The sequence below is a fragment of the Rhamphochromis sp. 'chilingali' genome, assembly GCF_963969265.1.
Source record: "Rhamphochromis sp. 'chilingali' genome assembly, chromosome: 1".
NCBI lineage: Eukaryota > Metazoa > Chordata > Actinopteri > Cichliformes > Cichlidae > Rhamphochromis > Rhamphochromis sp. 'chilingali'.
Genome location: NC_137929.1, coordinates 27,106,215 through 27,121,405, shown reverse-complemented (window position 1 = coordinate 27,121,405; position 15,191 = coordinate 27,106,215). Strand labels below are relative to the sequence as shown.

The window sequence follows — 15,191 nt, the reverse complement described above, 5'->3', positions numbered from 1 at the left end:
GTGTGATTAAAGACTGAGAGCCCGAGGAGTAACGTTTGTCCTAGTCCCAGTCTAATGATCAGTTCTCTCTGTTGAACTAACAACACTGAAAAAACTTCAAAGAAAACTTCCCACCTTCAAAAGCGCACACGGCAGCTGACTCAGTGAAACAAATAAACGTTAAAGGGAACTTGGGAAAGCTAAAAGGGCTCAAGTTTGCCAAAAGTGGGAACAATGAACTTAAGTCGCTTACCTTTATTAACAATGCTGAAGATAATGATCCCTTTTCTTATTTTCTTCTGTTTCAGCCTTTAGAAGCGGGGCCAAAGTTTGTCTTCTTGCCCTTCTTCCTTGTCAACGTATAAACGGCATAATATTCTGATATGAGTCGTCGGTAAGTTATCGCACTTAGTGCACAATTGTGCATCGTAAGAAAGGGGATGAGTATGTGAGACCTGTCAGTGTCTCTCCCCTTAGAGAGAGACGAGTCTTGCACACTCTCTTACTTACCTCTTAGCTCTCAGACCCCTCTTACTGTGCAATGTGGGGATGTATTACTGGGCTTAAACCCGGGTTGTTTTTTCAGAAGCCCGGGGTCTTTGGGAGTGTAAGATGCCCGACTGACAACTGTATAAGACAAAAACTACACACAATATTCAAAGCACATAGCGCACAGTCCTTAATTCCCCCTAATTTTGGTATGATCCGAGCTCAGGCACTTGGCGACTGAGCATTAGGCGTGTGAGCGAGGGCGAAGAAGTGCAGCCGGGCAGACAGAGGAGAGCTTGATTTTGACCAGGTACCAAAGCAAATCATTCGTACTGTACAAATAATGTAAATATGACGGTGTATCACAGAAGATACCAAACTGATCACTTGACCCATATTACGTTAATTGCTCTTCGAGTGAATCAACAAATGGCGAAATGAAAAACCGAACAACAACAACGCTGTTTCTTTAGAGTCTTGGCTTACATGTGTGTTTATTTCATATTTTCAGTTGTTAAAATAACATCTACCTGAGAAAAGGGGAGAAGAGAGAGCAAAGATCGAACAATGCGTGCAAGGAGTTTCCCCTCGCTCATATGCGGAAGTGCTGTGCTCAGTCGCCTAGTGCCTGAGACTGCGGTCAAGTCGTTCCAGTAGTCATATTAGAATATTATGCCGTTGACGAAGACAATCTTTGGTCCCTTTGGTCCCGCTTCTAAAAGCTGAAACAGAAGAAAATAAGAAAAGGATCATTATCTTCATCTGCATTATTAATAAAGGTAAGCGACTTTGTTTCGACTCATTGTTCCTACTTTTGCTGTTTTTTCCCCTCTAAGTTCCTTTCAATGTTTAGTCGTTGCAGTGAATCTCTTTTACTTATTTGCTTACTCTATACTTGTCTTAATGTCTTGTCTTATTTTTATCCTTATTGATCTTGTTCCTTCCCCTAACTTGGCATTTGTGTATGGACAGCAAAGGAAGAATTTCATTGCACAGAGAAATGCCATTTCTTCTACATGACAATAAACACTTTGAATCTTTACGGCAGTTGACTCACAGCATGTAGACTCACAGTTTCAACATTGGTTTTCAAAGCTTGTTCATAATGATTGTGTTAACAGATTTTTCCAAATTTAAAAAAAAAATCATCTTTAAAAGAATCAGCTCAATACCAGTAAAGACTGGATTTTAGTTTCAAAATGTATATAAAGTTTGAAACTCAAATCTTACGAAACCTGGTTCCTTCCAGCGCATTCCTTGACGGGCTGCGAGGCCAGCTCCTTTGAACTCCGGCTAGCTGCTCTCACAAGCAAACATTCGCACATAAAAGCCTTGGATAACCCGATAACCGGTGCAGATTTATAAAGACTGTTATTGTTGTGAATCAGCAGCTATCAAACAGAGCTCTGATAAGTTACAGCGTTTAACGAGTAGTTGCTGCAGCTGACTCATTTGTTCTTCCTTCTGACAGACTTGAAGCTGAAATGGATGGACACGGTGAAGTTGCCACTCCGCTGTATGTCCTGCGTGTTGGTTAGTCGTTTCGTTACCACCTCGTCTACGACGAGACTGACGGACTGGCTGTGATACTTTATGGTGACAGAGAGAAGCTTGCTGCGATATTCCTGCAGAGGATGGTGACGGAGTTCTTCAGGAACTGGATTCACAGGCCTGAGTGACCAAGACCATCAGTGACCTGTGTTCGCACAGCCTCCACGCAGAGCTGGGAACCGGGGGCCTTCAGCATCCAGCAGTGCCTTCACAGATTAAACATTGTTGATGTTGTTTAAAGTTTGATAATGAATTCATTAAAATAAATAATTAAAGGTTACCTTTCTTTGTTATTATTCCACACATTGATTTTTAACCTGCACAGAGTCCTTCAACAGAGCTCTTAGATTTTCAAAAGCTGTATCCATCAGTGAGTGAGTGATGGGGAAGCCAGATTTGAATGACCAAAATAACCAAATTTGATAATAAAATAATATTGATATGTGATAAAACAAAACTAATATTATCTGCCAATAAGTTGGTTTAGTGTAGTTTTGCGGCCCTGTTGTAGCGCGGCCGTTTCTGTTTAATTCCAGCGTTGCAGAGAGAGGTGCTCGTTATCTCCACCAAAGCGCCTCCGGTCCTGGGGTAAGCCGTTAGAACTGCTTTTATTAGCATTCACAGCTACAAGAGGCTAAGGTTGCATTTATCCTTTGTTTTAGGGTTTGATTGCTGCCTTCACCTCTCCGTGGCAAATCGCCTAACCTTAATTGGAGAATCAAGACGCCTGCCTATAGTCGGTTTGAGGGCTCCTGCTCGGTGGAGCTGCTCTCTTGTCTTGTCTCGTCTTTTTGGTGTCATCTTTTATTTTTGTGGAATTGTTTTTATTAAGTGGGCTAACCTTTTTCTGGTGCGCCTGGTTTTATTATATTCTGGATTGTTGCTTGTACCCACGCCTCGGTGATCGGGCTGGAGCGATCCTCTGCCCGCGTGTCGTGCTGGGAACTTGAAACCGCCTCAGTTGCCGATCTCAGCCTGTGCGGAGCCAGACTGGCTTGTGATCAAGGCCTGAACTATTGCCACCAGCACGAGTTGTAGTTTGATTTGTGGGGTGTAAGCCTTCCAGTTTGGTGTGCATGTGTGATTTCTTTTATTAAAGCTATTAAAGATTGAAGTTTTAGTTTTTATGATATGTAGCGAGCCTGACGCTCAGAGTCCTTTTACTCTTTTAACGTATTGCTCTGGTTTATTTCAGTGAACAGAGGCAAGTCTGGCAAGTCTGTCAGTCTGGCCTGGGACGCTACATTTTGTTTTCTAATATTTCATCTATTTTCACTATAAACAAAATTATTGATATTGGAGCCAACCTGCGTCGGTGTGCATCCTTGAATCTGTGCGGCCTCTCTTATTCCTTTAATCGGTTTTTCTTAAATAGGAATTTCCTGGGGGTGAAATTCCCCTTGGTGGCGTTGTCATTTTATTACCATTTCTTTTATAACCCCGCCGACCACTTGGTCACACTAATGTAGTGGCAGCAGGGCTCTGAGTATGTTGTTCACTCAATAGCAGGAAAATTGAGAGAGACACACACCAAAAATGGGATTTACGAAAAATGATAATTAAAAACACGGAAATGTAAAATAATTAATGTAAAATAATGTAAAATAATTAATGTAAAATAATGTAAAATAATTAATGTAAAATAATGTAAAATAATTAATAATGTTTATAAAATGATAACAAATTAACAAGTTGTTTTTTCCATATATTTTTATTGAAATTTTTTATAGTATAATACAAACAAATGTTGAACACCCTCACATTCACACATCCATCCATACATCAGACCTGCCTACATCACATTCAAATGTAGAAATGAGCATAGTTCTCACAGTAATACAAAAATACAAGTTGTTGTCGATATTCATTTTTTATTCTACATGCATTTAATTGGATGAGAGCTTCTTTCCGTTGCTTCCTTATTTTCTTAAGTGTTTCATCTATCAGTTGGATTATTGGACTTGGACTTGCTATTTCCTGAGCCAAATTGGGCTAAGTTCACACTGCAGGTCTTGATGCTCAATTCCGATTTTTTGATCAAATCTGATTTTTGTCTGCTTGTTCACACTACAAATAAAATGCGACAGCAAACGCGCTCTAGTGTGAACCATCAATGCGGCCCGCATGCGCTCTGTGTAGACCCAGAGAGAGAGAGAGCGAGAGCCCAGAGAGCCAGGCGTGCCAGAGAGAGAGCCCAGAGAGCCCGGCGTGCCAGGCATGTCAGAGAGAGAGCCCAGAGAGCCCGGCGTGCCAGAGAGAGAGCCCAGAGAGCCGGAGAGCGAGAGAGCATGAGGTAGATCTCATCACCCTTCTCCGCGTATGAGGAGGTGAATGCAAACTCCGCGTGTATGGAGGCAGGGCCCGGGAAGAGGCCTCTTCTCGGCAGTTCCTGCCGGGCCCTGCCTCCATACACGCGGAGTTTGCATACACGCGCAGAAGACTCCGCCCTGGCAGGTATAAAAACAGGCACACTTCACTCCTTACACCGGCTCAGACAAACCTCGGCGACGCTTATAGAGGTCGAAAAAGAAGAAATAAGAAACGGATTATTATTGTAAGCATTGTGGATAAAGGTAAGATTGACTTTTGATTTCAAATACAAAACCTTGAAGGTAGTGTTTGTACGTTAAACAAAACTTGTCCGTAATGATAGTGTTAACAGATTTGTCCAAATTTAAACTTAAAAAAACAAATCAGCAAGTTGCAGTAAAGACTGCATTTTAAAAAAAGGTTCTTTGAAAAACCATTAAAGGTGCCCCAAAGAACCATCAAGAAATGGTTCTTTAGTAGAGAGGGGGGGACACCGTGCGCCTACACACCCATACTTGTGTATAAAAACTGCTGAAAGCAGATATTTGAGACCTCCTCAATTTCCCGTACATCTGCGCACTCTCTCCTTTTCCTGTATCCTCACAGAGTTTAATGTGACGGAAGCCACAATTTTTTTTCAACCGCATCGCTTAATCCCACTCTTTTACATGTTCACTTAAAAAAAATGCTGTCAATACCGACGATATTGATTTATAAATGATAAACTAATAATCTTGTCAACAAAGTTCTTTATTTGGAGCACATTTCTACGAGAAAGATAAGTTACTGAAAAGGTGCTTGCTCTGTGGCAATATCGTAGGCAACAATTCTGGTTTAGATTTATAATGCAGCCAGTTTCACTGCAGTGAACCCTTGAAACAGAAGGATCTCTAATAAAGGGACTTAACTTAAGGATTAAATGTACTGGTTTAACGTTGTTCCTAAGTTTGGTTGACTTTTGCCTGTTAGCTGCTCCAAGTTTCCTTCAGGTTTACTTGTTTAAAAGGTACTACAGTGTTTTCTTTGACGTGTCTGCAGCTATCGCTGACTGTGACTTATGGTTTGTTCTTCCCTCTAACAGACTTGAAGCTGCAATGGACGGACACGGTGAAGATGCCACTCCGCTCTTTGTCCTGCCTGTGGGTTCCTGGTTTCGTTTCCATCTCATCTACCACCAGACCGACGGACTGGCTGTGATACTTTACGGTGACAGAGAGAAGCTTGCTGCGATATTCGTGCAGAGGATGGTGACGGAGTTCTTCAGGAACTGGATTCACAGGCCTGCGTGACCAACTCTGCGGGACTTTCAACACAGTCCTCTGGTGACGCCTGATGGCCAAAAGTATGAAGAGCAGCTTGAATATGGGGCGCCGTTTGTAAAGTGAAACATGCTTCATTGTGACGAGCAGTGGCGTCGTTAGGCCTATTTTAGGGGTGCTGAAGCCTCCCTAAAATATTCTTAAGCCCCCCTAAATAATTTGGTGTTTTGTTTTTTTTTTAGTTGTTTTTTTTTTTTTAACTTATTCGATTTTTTTTAACAGAACTTTCAGACAAATTCAATATAAAGATGCAGGAATATGAGTTTAAAGAAATAATAATATAAACCTGTCGCTATTCACATAAATATGATCATAACTCGGTTGGTCCCTTTCGCTTTACACTGTCAGTGCTTCGTTATCCAATCCGATAATTTTATATTTTTGATAAAGAAAAAACAGACAACAGACTGAATGAATAAAAAAAGGCTTCTTCATTGCACATTTTCCACCAATCACAAGCCTCTCCTTTCACTCTAGACTTTTGACCAATCACCGATCAGGATGAATTGCACTACTGTACTGTGCATCCCCCCACCTTTTAGAAGTGAGCGGTGTGTCTGTGGTAAGCTTGTGAGGGGTGTGTCTGTGCGCAAGTTTTAGAAGTGAGGGCTGTGTCATCACACAAAATTCGCCGAGCCAAGAAGCAGCAAACTACGCTTCACATTTGATCAATGTCGTCATGAATTCCCTCTGACTTTTGCTGTTTTGCTTCCACCACGATAAAAATCACACTTCCTGCACAGCTCTCTCTCTCTGTGTACTTCAAGAACAGTTTCCCGTCTCAAATCTGTTTTCTGCATTATTCATTCGCTTATTACCCACCAGTCTACCATTGTTTACAGCGCTGTCTTTTTCTTTTTTTCACTTAAATGACCTCGGACAAGAAAGCCTCATTTCTGCTGTTCAATACTGAAGAAATTTAAACTTCTTTAAATTATGCAAAATTGCAGAATATTGCAGAATATTTTTAAGGTTATCTGCTCTAAAAAGCCAGACCAGGAAAATCTCCTTCATGTTTTTCTGTGTTTTATTCTCAGTTACTTTAAAACAAAGGGATCTGCTGTGATGTTCACAATTCTGATGAAGTCAGTACTGATAAATTATCAGAATTATAATATTTCTGACTGTCTGAGGCTAAGTTGAATCGAATCAGGACTTTGAGAACCGGAATCGAATGGATTATAGAAATCAGTGATGATACCCAGCCCTAGTGAGCAGCCTACGCCAGACAGAAGTGGATCTATATCTCAGATCGTTTGTAACGAGCCACGGAAAGCAGCTGTAGCCACTGAAAAGACTAGAAATGAGCGTAATAATTAGATGTCATAGCGCGCGGCTAACATTTACCACAAAGAAAAACGCGTTATTCAGCGTCGTGTAATTTCCGCTAAATCCAGACTCTGTAACTTAACGTAAACACAGAAGACTTTTGACCAATCACCGTTCAGGATGAATTGCACTACTGTACTGTGCATCCCCTCGATTGACACCCCTGGTCTAGAGTGAAAATGAGTGCAAGAAAACTTGTGTATGTGTGTTTTGTTATTTATTGGCTTTTAGAAAAAAAAGATCTAACACACACATACCATCAAGTGTTTGTATTTAAAAAAGTCATTTTTTTCTAAAAAATTCAGGTTATTCTGAATTTCCCATAGGTGTGAATGTGAGTATGAATGGTTGTCTGTCTCTGTGTGAGCTCAAAAGGCTCGAAAGACTGCCGATCATCATCCAGGGGATACCTCTGATAGGATAAGCTCGAGCCCCACACAACTCTAAAACTGGATGGGTGGATGGATCTTTTGGGAGAAATGGGATTTCCTGGCAGTGGATGACAGGAAGATTACATCTTTTTCCATGAAAATAGAAATAAATAGAAATGAAGAGAAATGAGCTACAGCAGTGTTACAAAGGCAGATGTTTAAATCTGGCAATAAATACAAACTCTTCTTAACACAAAGACAAAAAAAGGACAAATTTCATTTTCAATCAGTTCACAAACTCATTTATTGCAGCGCACTTATGTGTAGACATTCATTTCCTTTCCACAGGACGGCAAGAGAACATTTCACCTGCTATCTTTAAAAAACTTTTCTGTACATCCTCCAAGAGGAGATTTACTAAGTCAACACCGGCTGGAGTCCCCTAACACGGATTCAAGGGGAAAACGGGGGCAGCTAGTTATAAAAACTCGAAGTTAGCACAGCAGCTGCAATCCAAATGTCAACAATACAAAAATAAATAATTGAGATTTTTTTCTGGATGAAAAATGGTGTAAATTGTTAATATTCTGATGTGGGTTAAGAGCAGGTTCTAATCTATGCAGTGCAAATGGAATATTTTACAACACATTTTCTCATCTGTACAAGTACAGCGCCACACTCACACTCAAGTCAACACACAGGTCCATCTTTACCCGACAATTCATCGCAGCACTTTGTTTTCCCGCCTGTTTCACTGTTTTTAGTGGAATGTCAAATATCAAAGGCCTTCTGTCCTGACACAGTTTCAGCACTCATCAAGAGCCCTCTGCACTTTTATGTAAACCATAAAAGAGATCCTGTCTGAACCGTCGTGGTTCACTCTGTGCTAGAGTAGAGAATGAGAGACACAGCTCTGAGTTATGATCAGAATAAGACATGTTAGCTGAACAAACACAGTATGTTACTGTTAAAAATGCAGCTTTAAAAAGGCCGACTGAAGCCAGCACACCTCTGCTGTCTGTGTTCCTCTGATGTTTTTAATCAGTGGTGTGGCACCTTCATGCTTCAGATTGATGTCTTTGTTTTTCATGATCTCTACTTTCCAAACAGCTGCTGTCACATGTGTTATCACAGAGATCAATACTCCTGCTTTGAGCACAGGACATCTGGAATGTTATGAATCTATTTTAGTGATTGATAATTAGTGATTGTCCAAAGCCTCAGTCCTCTCCCATTTAAATGTGATGCTCCAACACAAAGCTGCACAGAGCCCCAGTGTGAGCCTGTACATGTGAACATTCATTAAGACTGATCACAACAACCAGGGTTGTTGACAAAAATGCAACCTCGACTGAGATTTCCTTAAACTGTACAAAAAGTCAGGTGAACTTGATTTACTTACTCTTCTTCAGAAAGTGCACAAAGTTAGAGTCAGAGTCTGTACACGGTCTCACACAGAGCTGATACGAGTATAGCTACGACAGATTTAAGGAGGCAAAAGGCTACGAGCAAAGCTGCTGACATGCACACACACAGATATTCTGTACAGTGATCAATCGCTTTATACAGCTTCTGTAAGGAAAAGCAACTCAACTAGTCTGAAGAGATTCAATACAGCTTTCCAGGAAGTTTACAACAACAGTTCCACCTTTAGGCAGCTGCTTGGAAAACCTCTTTAAAGCAAAGCAAAGAAACATGAAACGGCCAACGTCATCTTCCAAGGCAAACGGAAGAAGCAGTACCATGTTCGTCCAGCTGGAGATGTCCGAAAGTCTCCCTGTTCCCCAAAGTTGAAGCAGGAACAGTAAGAGTTTGTGTCTCTGCTGCTGAGAGGATCAGTTCAGACGAAAGGCGCTCCAAAACATTTAAGGCACCACTGGACGCTGGGAGTAGGCGGGCGATCGATGCAGTGCAGAGACTTGCGCTGCTCCGCGCTCAGCTGGTTGTATGCGCTGTGGTACTCTCTGTCGAAGGCCTCTGCATGATGACGACACAGATATGAGTTAGGAACGTTTCACATCATCGCTTTTCATCACCTTCAAACTCTTACAGCACACTATAGGTCACAGCTGACATCACTAGTTAATCTCACTCACCTACGTCGATGTTCTCCCGTCCCAAAGCCACCAGTGACAGAAACAGTATTTCTCTATAGACGCTCCTGGGAGACATTCACACACACCAGGCATCAGACACTTTTCTAATGCACTGCAGCAAAAATCATAACTAAGAGCTTAAAGGAAGACTAAATATGAAACAGTGAGTATAGATGAAGGAGCAGAACTGACCTCTGTCGTTTGAGCCCTTCTGGACGCCGTTTGATCTCTCGGATCAGCAGGTTGATCGGCCCGTAGACGTCGTTGGTCTGGATGTTGCGAACAATGGTGTTGAGGAGAGTGCGGCTCTCCTGGTGGTCTGTTGGCCCCAGAGTTCCCCTCTTCTCCACTGGGAGCACAAACACCAAAGCATCAGAGAGTCTGCTGAAATATTCTTTTAGCAAAGAGCCTCCAATCTGATCTGTTCTGCTCAGCAGTGACACTTTAACAAAAATACCCCTCAATCTCCTAATACATGCACCGAAGGTATCAATTTCAAAATCCCATATTGTCTCATTGCCAAGTTATTGCATTCACAAGATTTTCAGAAAATTTCATTTCAAGGTCACTGAGGTTCAAACTTGAGATGTTTAGTAGATACACGTATATTTCTACGTCCTTTCGCTCTTTTACGTTCCGTTCACAAAACCATATCTGACTGGTTTTGGGGGGTTTGGAAATCAGTACATACCTTCTTTCTTAGTGTGAACTAAAATATGTTTGCTTGAGGTTTAAAGGCTGAACACTTGCGCCCCCTAGTGGTGATAATGCAGTATAGCTCACCACAATAATCTGAAAGCTCAGAATTCAATCTGCAAATACAGCTTCTACACTTAACACTGTACTGATGGACAATGACTGATAATGTCTGTCTTCACACTCACAAAAGGTCCTCCAGAGCAGGTAAAGTGGTTCTCCGGGTTCTTGGTGCAGGTTGATGTTGTCCCACAGGAGCTGTACGTACACCTGCTTACTGTCCTGTGGCAGTGACGTCAGAGGCAGCTGCAAGAATAAACCATGACATTATAGCACAGCTTACATGGTGCTCGCTAATTACAGGACATCCTCTGTAAAGGAATGAGTTTGCTGTGTTGGGTCTAGATGCCTTCTTATAGGTGGTGTGCACATCACTGCTGGCTTCAGTCTATTACAGTCACAGCATTTCATCTTTTATGTGTGAGTCAGTTTCATATAAACATTCCTCACAGCTTCATTTGGACATAGTCCTCTACTGTATGCCCACCTGATGGATGATGTCACAGTTTTCTTACAACAACAAAGAATATAAAGATGAGAGCGATCGAGGAGATTTTTTTTTAATCTTTAAAAACAGTAAAAAAGCAGCACACCACAGAGCAAGAATACTTTTTACCAGCTATTGTGAAATAGCTAAAATATTCCACGACCCAATGTTCTGAAACTAATCTACACTCTGGTCTAAAAGTTCCTAGTTCCTGGTACAAGTTCCTGTGGACAATAGTGCATACCTTGAGATTGGAAAGCATAGAAGAAGAAGAGAAAACTGCATTTAACCAGACATTATGTCTAACCTGCACTCCGTTGTTGCAGTGTTCAGAAGTGAGGATGAGACCGGGCAGGTGAGAGGGCAGGTCCAGGCGGCGGAAATACCACACCAGGTTCCAGAAAATGATTGGGTGCTGGCTGAGGAACTTGTGGGTGTAGATCACCTGGACAGATAAACCACAAAGTGTAACTCAAAGGATCTTGAATCTGCTGGCTGACACTTGCTATACACATCAAACCATGAGAGAATGTCTTTATATTTATACCTGATCTCCCTCATTCTCCAGCAAGGTTTCCAGCTCCTTGCGCAGTACCAAGGGGCTGAGGTACGGCACAGACACTGGTTTGGGATTTGGCCGCTTTGTCCCCATGCCGTCCTGTAAACACACAGAATTCCACTCATTGACTCCATGAGGGTAAAAGCACTACTGTCAGTGAAGGCTTGGAACAGAAAGGAGGCACTGACTTGCACTTCCTGCAAACTGCAGGGAAGGCTGGTGGTGGTGTGGGAGCCAACTTAATATAGTTCACATATTTTAGTATTTATATTTGTTGTTGTTAAACTTGTTTGTGTAATTAATAATTTAACAAATAATTGGATGGTTATAATTGAACCAAAATTATTTTATTGCTGTGGTGGCTTGGTTAAGTAAAACTGTGAATACATTTGCCTTAAAGGCTTGGTTAAAATCCCAGCATCACAGATTAATGCGGTGCAGGAGGGGAGAGAGAGAGAAAAAGGGTTAGTACGGCGTAGGCAAGACGCTGCAGCCGGGGAGAACAGAGCCACACGGATTTCCTACCATAGTAAGTTTTGTTTTGTTTTTTTTGTTGAGGAGAAATTAAACCTAATTACTCCTGTAAGAAGATTTGCAAGCTGTGGAATACATTTTTGTTTTATCTTCACATCGGAGTCCCGTGGAAGTTTTTCTTTTTCCTCTGTCCATGCATTCTGCAACTGATCACCTCCTCTGGAGTGGCAAGCTTTATGCCAACATCTGCCTTCCAGATGAAACTGTGTCATCCTGGGACGCTAGAGTCCACTGTTTGTTTAAAGTGGCTGTGTCTGAGAATTGGGAAAACTGTTTTCACTTCATGTTATTATCCAGAAAAAAGCTTAAAGAATGCACAGTAATGGCATATAAAAGAAAAGATGTTATCCAAGTGGATATCTGTTATGGACACCACCTAGTCCCAGTCTAATCATCAATTCTCTCTGTTGAACAAAACTGAAATAACTTCCAAGAAAACATGCCACCTTCAAAAGTGCACACAGCTGCTGATTCAGTTCAACCAAAAAAAGCTAAAGGTGACTGGAAAAGCAAAAACAGCACAAGTAGGCACAATGATTAATGCAAAATAACATAACCGTGCACAAAACATCCAGATCACAAAGAAAGTAGCACAAACAATAAAATTAAATGACTCAATAATATTGTTGCTGTAACATACACCTTAAAGGAATATTTATTTAACTTAAGTGAACTTTAACAGGAAGAAACCTTCAGCAGAACCAGGCTCAGGGAAGTGTGGCCATCCGCCATGACCGTGTGGGGTGAGATAAAGAGCAGCAGGTCAGCTGATCACAGCCTGTACACAGAAAATCTACTGGAGCTCACATTAGAAATTATTGTAAGCTGTTAGTATTTTCCCAATGCTGTGCCACAACAACAGATTTCAGTGTTCCCCCATCTGCCAAATCTCACTATAAACCCTGATTTTACTCCTTAAGCTGTGGAAGCAAAGTCACCCTCTACCATGTAGGCAAGAGATTTTTTTTCAAAATTCTCTTTTACCGCTTGTATCCTAAATAACACATTCAAGCTGAGTACATTAATTTGGCTTAAGATTCTCATGCATTATTATTATATTTGTTTTACATTGAAATAGGAGAAGGTCCAGTTACCTGTGCGTAAAAATAGCTGGTGGAATTGTCCTTCAAGGAGCTATTTTTTATTGTCTTACATTGAGTACAATTCAGAGACTGCACTTTTTACTTTAGTTTAAGTAAAGAAGTTGAGTAAGTACTTTACCTTTTACTGGAGCATTTTTAAACACAAGTATCTGTACTTCTACTTAAGCACAGAATGTCTGTATGTTTGTCACCTCTGTGTGTAGTTAATGTCATAATTAAAATTGAAAGGGTATGGTGGGATGCATATGGTCTTACTGCTAAATCCCGAGTAAGTTAAGAGTAAGTTCAGTTTTGCTGAGGGCTTGGGATCTATCCTTAGATGCCCTTAGAAGAAATTGTGTAGCTTTAAGTTATACACCTCTCTCTCTCTCCTCTCTCTCACATACACATCCCTCCTTAGGTATATAGATAAATACAAGCAGACTGAAATTCATGACATCATGCAATTTCTGTCTTTCTCATGTATACATGACCACACACAGCTACACAGGAAAATGTTTTAATGTTATGTCTGGTTCTGTTAAGTAGTCTACAAAAGGGAAAATACTAGTTCTCTCTGTACGTGCCTTGTCCTCTGTCTCATTCGCCGGGTATGTGGTGTGGCTGCTTGTAAAGTCCTCCCACCCCAACATGACTTTCAGACTGGCATGCTAATTGAAAACAGTACTGCAGCTTCCTGCCTTTTCAAGTACCTTACACACACACACACACACACACACACACACACACACACACACACAGAGAGAGAGAGAGATAGAGATAATACCACATAGACTACATGAAATTCTGCAGTAATGGTAATAGCTTAAAATTACTCCACAATAAATCTGTCCGATATAGTTTGTTCTGCTTGCCTGCATGCACATAAAATACTTTCATTCCTAGATACATTTGTATTAACTGAAACTATTAACTACCAACCTATCCAATATCCAACATCTGCCTTCCAGATGAAACTGTGTCATCCTGGGACGCTAGAGTCCAGTGTTTGTTTAAAGTGGCTGTGTCTGAGAATTGGGAAAACTGTTTTCACTTCATGTTATTATCCAGAAAAAAGCTTAAAGAATGCACAGTAATGGCATATAAAAGAAAAGATGTTATCCAAGTGGATATCTGTTATGGACACCACCTAGTCCCAGTCTAATCATCAATTCTCTCTGTTGAACAAAACTGAAATAACTTCCAAGAAAACATGCCACCTTCAAAAGTGCACACAGCTGCTGATTCAGTTCAACCAAAAAAAGCTAAAGGTGACTGGAAAAGCAAAAACAGCACAAGTAGGCACAATGAACTCACTTACCTTTATTCACAATGTTGAAGATAACGACCCTTTTCTTATTTCTTCTATTTCAGCCTTCAGTCACTGAGGTTGCTGCCAGCCACGTAATTTTTGACCAATATTGCATCAGCTAAAGATGAAACCTGCCTGAGATGTTGAGCGAGATTATAAGAAGTGGCTGGCTTGATCCGGTTTTAGCAGAAGGGGGGAGGGGGGAGCAAACTTATTAGGAAAACGCAATGGCATTCGTGCAGGAGAAGTGATACGTTTTGGGGTTTGTCCGAGAGAGTGGAGACTGTGAAGTTTACAGCTATTGTGAAGTAGCTGAAATATTCTGTAAAGGTCCAGTTTTGTTTATTGATCTAAGCCTGAACAGCTACGCATAGTGTCTAGTAGAGGGCTCTGTCGCTTAGTTAGCGGCAAGCTTCACTTCCAGCTCAGACCGGTTTTGTGGCGCACATGTGCCAGTAGGCAGCTCTCGATGAAGCGTGAAGCAGCGTGATACCGGACTCTAGCGAAATTAACTATCAGGTTGTTCAGTCTGACGTCACTAGCCATGCTTGGGCCTAAACTCCGCTGCAGGTCCATATCGTTAGCTTCATAGCATAAGTGCCTAAGTCATTGACTTAGTCAAATGACTTAGGCAATTATGCTATGAAGCTAACGATATATCAAACGATCACTGTGGCATTACTGAGAGTTGAAAAACTGTCTAAAGTCTTTCATCTTTAATAAAATGATCAGCGTTCTGCTCTACCAGGTGTAACAATTGAGTTTAACATCCAGGCATCCATGAAAATGGAATTTATGACATTTAACGGAGTTAGAAGTTAGCAGGAAGCTAGCTTCTATCTAAATACAATATAGCGTGTCCTGACTGCGGGGTTTTGGAAACAAATTCAAACGTACAGCTCTGTTATCACTTCCAACATAAATGAAGACAGAAAACTAAACAGCAGTGACGTTTGTAGGGTTACTGAAGTTTGGCTAGCTGGTATATAATGATGTGCTACGTGACATAATATAAAT

At 41.2% G+C, this 15,191-nt stretch overlaps 1 protein-coding gene and 1 long non-coding RNA gene across 3 annotated transcripts; one reads left to right on the top strand and one right to left on the bottom strand.

The window, feature by feature from the left end:
* Positions 1-685: 685 nt before the first annotated feature.
* On the top strand, positions 686-2,252 carry LOC308390151. The gene is made up of 3 exons (XR_013970400.1): positions 686-778; positions 980-1,247; positions 1,940-2,252. It is a non-coding gene; the product is annotated as an uncharacterized lncRNA (long non-coding RNA).
* Positions 2,253-7,626: 5,374 nt separating this feature from the next.
* On the bottom strand, positions 7,627-14,628 carry LOC308395432 (DENN domain-containing protein 4C-like). Of its 2 annotated transcripts, XM_080880292.1 has the most exons (8): positions 14,184-14,628; positions 13,450-13,575; positions 11,235-11,345; positions 10,995-11,132; positions 10,329-10,446; positions 9,637-9,793; positions 9,445-9,509; positions 7,627-9,325 (listed from the first exon to the last, which is right to left on the bottom strand). In XM_080880292.1, exons 2-8 carry the CDS (start codon positions 13,513-13,515, stop codon positions 9,189-9,191), a joined length of 792 nt encoding a protein of 263 aa, XP_080736418.1. In that variant the 5' UTR covers positions 13,516-13,575; positions 14,184-14,628; the 3' UTR covers positions 7,627-9,188. The 2 variants fall into 2 exon arrangements, with proteins under 2 accessions (XP_080736418.1, XP_080736419.1); XM_080880293.1 differs by lacking the exon at positions 13,450-13,575 and having other exon boundaries at positions 7,628-9,325; positions 14,184-14,620.
* Positions 14,629-15,191: the final 563 nt, after the last annotated feature.